The sequence below is a fragment of the Lottia gigantea genome, assembly GCF_000327385.1.
Source record: "Lottia gigantea unplaced genomic scaffold LOTGIsca_33, whole genome shotgun sequence".
Taxonomy (NCBI): Eukaryota; Metazoa; Mollusca; class Gastropoda; family Lottiidae; genus Lottia; species Lottia gigantea.
In genome coordinates this window covers 2,531,697-2,539,629 of record NW_008709110.1, presented here as the reverse complement: position 1 = coordinate 2,539,629, position 7,933 = coordinate 2,531,697, and the positions used below count along the sequence as shown (strand labels likewise).

The following is a 7,933-nucleotide window of genomic DNA, read 5'->3' as shown; positions in this document are numbered from 1 at the left end:
CTGTAACAAACTTTATGCACCGTTACAGGCAGGCAGGGAACGCGTCTTACGGGCATAAAACGGGCAGAACATAACCTGTATTTGCGTACCTTGCTTCTCGATCTTGTTTCCGACAGTGACGTTATCAGCGAGCTCAAGTATTAGGTCACAAGGTTAATCGACAGACCGTGTCATGAATCGGGCCTAACAGAGTGTACAGAGGACAGCCATTGGCAGCTCAACATCATCGTCTTCAGTGATAATAGCGTTGAATTCAAGAGGTGGTATGATGGGGTGTCATGGTGTGGGGAGAGATCTGTTGGCAGGACTCAACTTATCGTTCATGGACACTACCGACAATCTTACCATTTCTCCAACACACGTTGTCATATATCCGCATCACAACGCCCGACCCCTTACACAAAATCATAACTGACTACTTGGAGTCAACAATATCAACGCGTTGCCGTGACATGGTTGTTCCCCCGACATATCCCCCACTGTACATTTCAATCCAATCTTTAATATTGTGTTGATTTGTTGATCTAAGGTGTTTTAAAACCATGGTAAAGTTTCTTTTGGCCTTCAGTTTATAATATATCTATATTATATGTATGTAAAAACACATCGCATGCCGAATACGAGTTTTGGCATTGTCTTGAAGTATGATGAATGGGGCGTGGTTTGGACAGTATGGTAAGTTATATAAAACATCTATTATGCAATCATACATCATATGTATTGATAAGGACAAGGTCGTTTAAAACATGTTATTTATTTTTCAGATTTAAATTTCGTCGTTGGGTTCCAAGTAAATAAAATTAAACTGTAGTCAATCAAGGTAGTTTTAACTTGCGAGGTAATATACAAATTCTCTACACTCCCTTTTTAAATTTTACTTTTAGTAGTGTGTACCCTGGAGAATTAGAAATCTAAATAGTCATGTATATCTTGTGGTAGGTAATCTTTGACAACATCCAGTGTGTATTTCATCAATAATTCTTGTTTCTCAGTATTCCTGGAAAATATTTCAACCAATTAAAATCTTCAATATTTTGTCAGTGTCCGCTAAATGTAAGGTTTACTCCGACTTAACTCGATCATCCTCGGATGGAATGGAAAACAGTTAAACAGAATAATACATTGATACGATACTGGTGGAGGTCGAAAATGAATAGACTAATCTGCCCACATGTTTATAAGATTCTCTCATGGGGCAGTGTTAGAACTTCAGAATTAAATATTTCACCTACCTGGATAGACTTGATGGAGATTTAATTTTACATACATCAAGATAAATAGCTGATTGACTTTGTAAATTTGGGTCTACTGCAGCTTTTATAGTTGTAGCACCACCATCAACAGCCTTTTTGGCAAAACCTGAATGCAAAAATATCCTTTTATCAAAATAACCACTTATGTAATGTAATGTACCGAATGAACAATATTAGCTGTTTAGAATCAGGAATACCTGCACATGCATGACGGTGTTCCAAAATAGTTAGCATGAACTCATCATTGTTGAAGTATCCTTGATTATCATAGCCAAATTATTTTTCATTATTCTAGGAAAATAATGGATTAAAATAATAGTTTCAAGAATGTATATAATGTATGACAATATTTTGTACCAGCAGAACCATCATAGAATACATGTGTCAAATACAGATTGAGAATAGACTATACTATAAATCTACTAAATAACAAACTAACCACTCTAGATGACCACATGATGATTTATATGTCTTCAGACAGTCTTACCTGATACGAAATACTTAATATATTTACTTTTCCGGGTCATTTGGGTATCAACAAAACCTGGATGTAAACTTATTATAGAAACTGATTTATCTTTTAAATGTCTGCTTAACCAAAACATTGACATAACCTTTAGAAAAGAAACAAATTTTTTTTTCTTTTTCTTCCAAGAGGCATGTCCAATAAGCTGCTGCAAGTTTTTCTGAAGGATAGCCTGGTAGACTATGAGAACAAATGCTTTTCAAGGACTGCTAACAACTAGCGAGTCGAGGAGAATCTGGTCAATCACCACATGAAGTCAACCAAAGGGCACCGTCAGCTTTTTCCGCCAGATGCAATTAGTTGTTCATGTTACACTTTTTAACAGAAATTAGATTTGGTTTATACCTGAGTGGTTTGCGACCATTCGGTTGATCGTAAGTAATTGATCTGATGAGATGCTGTCAATCGTTAGTCGACTTGAGCTCCTGTTTAAGTTTGATCTACACATTGATGTGAATAAAATGATTACCTGATAAAGTTTAGAATTGCAATAGAAGGACAATTGACCAAAGCTCTTTTCTCCATCCATGTTTTCTATATCAAGTTTTCCATTCATATGCCCAAGAGACGAAACATTAACCACCCTACTGTCTTCACCACATTTCAGTAAAATGGGTAATAAATGTACAGTTATAATGAAATGAGATAGAAAATTGGCTTGTAACATCAACTCGTGGTTATCTTCTGTAATTTCTTCAAAGGAAAATAAATAACATGTTGTTGGTTGGCACAAAATAAAAAAAAGAGTAGTTTTGTAAAGTTGTGCTACAATATTAAACAAGTAGTTGACCTGCAAGATAAGCCCACTTCTTTGATAAATCGTCAATCTGTGTCAAATCGTACCAAAAATCTATCTTGTCCAAGATACTGTTAACTTAAACACAAAATTTCATTCTGATTCTGTATTCTGCCTTAAAATGTCATCTGTTTCGCATTCACAAGCAACATTTAACATAATTTTTGTTTATCATTAAAATCAGATAAAAAACTGTCGTCTGTATTGTGTTCATGAACAAATTTTGGTGCATTTTACTAAGTCAAGGGCGATAAGTAAAGGACAGTTTATCAAAAAATCGTCAAATTTTAACTTGATCAAGAACTCATTGTTACAGATGATCATTCCAAATTTCATTAAAATCAGATGAAAATTTTAGTTTCTATCATGTTCACAAACGCGTGTTTACTACATCAATGGCAATAACTGGTCAACTTCGAATCTGATCAAAATCTTACCATTTTAAATGATAACAGCGCATTTCAATAAAATCGGATTAAAACTGTTACCTCCATCGTGTTCACAAACACAGACACGTTTTTATTTAGTAAAGGGAAATAACGGTTCATCAAAATTGTCATACCAAAATCAGATGAAAACTGTATCCTGAATTGTGTTCAAACACAAATTTTGGCGCGTTATCAAGTCAAGGGCAATAACTAATGGACAGTTCATCGAAAAATCGTCAAATTCCAACTTGACCAAGATCTCATCAATATAAGAGATCACACCAAATTTCATAAACAAAAATCAGATAAAAACTGTAGCCTCTATTGTGTTCACCAGCCAATTGTAGACGGACGGACCGCTGGACGCACAGGGGCGAAGACAATGTACGTCCACATTGTAATGTGGTCGTATAAAAAAACAATTGTTCTTTAAAAAAATATATGTTCCATAGAAAAATCCATGTAAACCGGTCCTGGATAACCTCTATGTTAAAAACTATAAAATACTACAGCGTTGAAAAGAAAACTAAACACTGATCTGGTTACGGAAAAAACCAAAAAATCTGAACTTCGTCTGCTTAAGACCAATGGTTCTTCGTATAATTTACAGCAGCAAGTGGCTTTTCATCATACATTTTGCGTAATATAACTGCACGCGGGTGTGAATTGCTGTGCTCATTTACATAGATAATCTCTATCAATATATTATATGTACATCTTCATGTATCTATTACTTTCCTTACCTTTGTCAGTTACAACTCCTGCATTACAAATCAAAACATTTAAAGCACAATTTCGAGCTTTGAACGATTCTATGAAGCTTTGGGTAGATGCAAATGATGCCAAATCTAATTCCATTTTCTCAACGTTTATTTTCTTAAGTTCTGAAATATCAGCTGGGGACTGTTTCGATGTTAAATGTTCTTCATATTCTTCTTGTATTCGTTTTATGGCCTGAAAAAATTAAGTCACATATTTCGTCACAACAACATTAAATTTAGTGATAACAGTTCCACTAAAATCAGAATTATTCATTGAAATTATCAGAAGCACAGAACAATCCAAAATTTATGACGCCGATAATTTTCAACATGGACAATATCTTTTCTAAAAATGTAGATATGAATTATTGAGTTGATTTTGAAATTTTGATTTTGTCTTCTATGTATATATATTTGACATCAAAAAAAGATAGCTTGCCAGGCAAGGTAACATACGCCCTCTACCAGTTGTCATAAATGACAGTTTATTAAATTATCATCAAATTAAAACATGAACAAAGTCTTATTGAGTACACACTACAGCAATAACTTTGAAACCGTTCATGCACATATTACCAATTTTGAACCTGACTAAGATCTCATCAGTATCTACATGCATACTAAGATTCATCAAGATCGAATAAAAGCTGTAGTCTCTATTGTGCTTACAAGCCAAATTTGACGCGTTTCTTACAAAGTCAAGGACAATAACTGCGAAACTGTTTATTGGATTCTTACTAATGTCAAGCTTTACTGGGATCTCATCCATATGTACATGCAAACTAAGTTTCATCGAGATCAGATAAGAACTGCACCCTCTATCGTGCCTACAAGCCAAATTTGACGCTTTCTATTAAGTCAAGGGCAATAACTCCGACACCGTTCATCCGATTATTACCAATTTCGAACATGACCGAAATCTCATTAATGTATACATGCATACTAAGTTTTATTAAGATCGGATAAAAATTGTAGCCTTGATCGTGCATCCTTTTTACTAAGTCAAGGGCAATAACTCTGAAAGCGTTCATCCGATTAAACAAATTTCGAACTTGACCGAGATCCCATCAATATATACATGCATACTAAGTTTCATCAAGTTCGGATAAAAAAAGCCATTATCATGCATACAAGCCAAATTTAACGCGTTTTCACTAAGTCAAGGACAATAACTATGAAATCGTTCATCCGATAAATACCTATTTCGAATTTGACCGAGATCTCATCAATATATATATGCATACCAAGTTTCATCAAATTCATAGATCATCATACCTCATCGGCTTTAACCATATTTCTACAAGCAATAATAACATGACCTCCCATACGAGCTATTTCTCTGGCAGCAATGTATCCAATACCTACAAAACAAATACATGTATACAGTACGAATAAGTATGAAGTAACAACACGACGATCTTATCAATTACATATTCGTTCCAAGTTTCATCCAACTCTGATCATTACTGTCGCGTTTATAAAAAGATAGCTTATACCAGCTGTCAGAAATGATAAAGTCTGTAGTGGTTTAATTATAATTTGTTATACGCCCGCATGGAAATGTCCGTTCACATTTCTTGTAGGCACGATTGAGACTTCAGTTTTTATAGGATCTTGAAGAAACTTGGTATGCATGTATATATTTATGAGATCGCAGTTCAAAATTGGTATTATTCGGATGAAGGGTTTCAGAGTTATTGCCATTGACTTAATAAAAACTCCTCAAATGTGGCTTGCTGGTACGATTGAGACTACAGTGTTTATCCGATCTTGATGAAACTCGGTATGCATGTATATATTGTTGAGATATCAGTCTAGTTCGAAATTGGTAACAATCGGATGAAGGGTTTGTGGTTCATTGATCTAGATTTAGTAAAAACTCGTCAAATTCGGCCTGAAGGCACAATAGAGGCTACAGTTTTATCCGAATTTGATGAAACTTGGTATGTATGTATATATTGATAAGATCTCGGTGAGGTCGAAATCGGTATTATTCGGATGAAGGGTTTCGGAGTTATTGCCCTTGACTTAGTAAAAAAGCGTCAAATTTGGCTTGTAGGCACGGTAGAGACTACAGTGTTTATGCATCTAATGTGTCACTTTTCAAAATTAAAATCTGACTTATATTTCATACAAAGCAACAATAACACTAGAGCCACACGTGGCACAGAGTGGGACTTTGCAAATGTAGCAAATTGCAAAAGACTCTGAAAAAATCAACCTTCTACGATAATTACATCACGCGCAAGAGCAGTCTAAAGTTGAGAAGAATTCTTTGGAAGATTGTTATAACGGAAGTAGACAGACCGCACAAATGAAAGTATCAGAAGATAGCCAAGGTCAATGACATTTGACATTGAAAGGGAGACGGTCAACAAAGGTCAAGGTTACGAGATAAAAGTCATCAAAATTTTTAAATATATACGGCTATAAAACCGGAAGTTGAGATAGGTCAGCAAATATAAAAGTATAAATAGATAGCCAATGTGAATGACCTTTAATCCTACAAAAATCAGGGTCAAAAAAGGTCATGGTCAAAAATTGAAATTTTGAATTTTCAAAAGCTGTTCCTTTTTTTGAACTATAAAGCTGAAACAATCGAACTTCCAAGACAACGTGGCTCAACGTATGAAGTAATTGTATGCAAAGTTCCATTTTGAACAAATGTATACGTTGCGAGTTATATCCCTTGCCAAAATTGTCAATAATGAGTAATTTAACCCGGATGTGCTAGGCCCACCTCAATTTCTTTTGCATAGGTTAATTGATATTCTGAATGTTAAGTTGTGTTCCAAATTTAAAGCTTCTACATCATACAGGTCAAAAGATATAGGTCAACAAGAGTCAATAAAGGTCAAAATAGAAAATTGAAAATATGGAAATTTCAAAACCCGTTCCTTTTTTGGAACTATAAAGCTGAAACAATTGACCTATTAACACAAACTGGCCAAAATAATGAGGTAATTGTGTGCAAAGTTCCTTTTTGAACAAATGTATCCTATGCGAGTTATGCCCCTTTCTCAAAATGTAAACAATTAGTAATTCAACCCGGATGTGCCACGCCCACCTCAACTTTTTTGTCATAGGTTAATTTATATTCAAATTGTCTTGTTATGTTCCAAGTTTTTCAATGTTCTACATAAAATAGGTCATAGGATATATACACACCAAGCTCAAAGAAACAGAAATATTGTAAAAAAAAACTCAAATTTGAAAAATTCACGAATTTCAATTTTGCTTTAAAAAACGATTGTTATAAATCATTTGAAAGAGCATGAAAAGCACATTAAGAATCCAAAAAAATTAACCCTCTAGGTTAAATAGGTCACGTACTAGAGCAGTCCAAAGTTGCGAATTTGGCTGTTTTCGGACAGCTATAAAACCGGAAGTACATGTCGGAGGTCAAATGTCAAAGTATTAACTGATAGCTAAGGTCAATGACCTTTGACCTTATGAAGGTCAAGGTCATCAAAGTTCACAATCACGAGATATGACCCTTCAAACTTTGAAAAAATTCAACCGGATGTTGCAAAAAAGCAAAATTGAGAATCGAAAAACGGCTTCCTAATGTCATTTTTTTTTTTTTTTTATCTTCTTTCATTTGACACCAAAATCATTTAAATCGGATGAGCCATTATGTCTGAATAAAAATCGAATCATTTCAGAAAAATCAAAATGGCGGCCAAAGTTTCACGTCTGTTCCGGATTTTTTTTTCTTCGTTTTTTTGTCACCGGAAGATATTCAACGGGAAGTGAACATCGTTTTCCTGTTTAAACCGGAAGTGAAATTGAAAATTTGACTGTACCATTTTGTTTACATTCTTAAACTGTCTTTGCTCAATTTTTTTCAGATTAATCAGACAAAAAGCAAAAAAAATGAAAAAAATGCAAAATTTGGCAAAAAAAATGTCTGCTACAAATTTTCGAATTTTGAAATTTTGAAACTGCTATTCTTTCAGATTTTAACAGTAGATTCCAAAAATGCAAACCCAAAGAAAATCGACCGAAAAATACGACTTCTAGAGCCGATTATCTATTCTTCCATATATTGAAATGTGGCACTTCCGGTTTTGCAAAAAAGATCCAAAATATATTTATGCACATCGTCGCCTATATCTAAGGTTCGTGAATGTTGAATGGTTGCTGCAACTATTGTAGTCTAAGCTCAG

General features: G+C 34.3%; 1 protein-coding gene across 1 annotated transcript in view; it reads right to left on the bottom strand.

Moving 5' to 3' along the window:
* Positions 1-676: 676 nt before the first annotated feature.
* LOTGIDRAFT_232968 (hypothetical protein) overlaps positions 677-7,933 on the bottom strand; it is a gene marked incomplete at its 5' end in the record, with an annotated part of 9,149 nt that continues 1,892 nt past the window's right edge. Inside the window, 6 exons of the mRNA XM_009058337.1 lie at positions 677-997; positions 1,233-1,359; positions 1,741-1,867; positions 2,249-2,472; positions 3,747-3,957; positions 5,040-5,125. Of these exons, the coding sequence (XP_009056585.1) occupies positions 904-997; positions 1,233-1,359; positions 1,741-1,867; positions 2,249-2,472; positions 3,747-3,957; positions 5,040-5,125 (869 nt within the window). The 3' untranslated portion in view covers positions 677-903. The remainder of the gene's footprint in view (positions 998-1,232; positions 1,360-1,740; positions 1,868-2,248; positions 2,473-3,746; positions 3,958-5,039; positions 5,126-7,933) is intronic.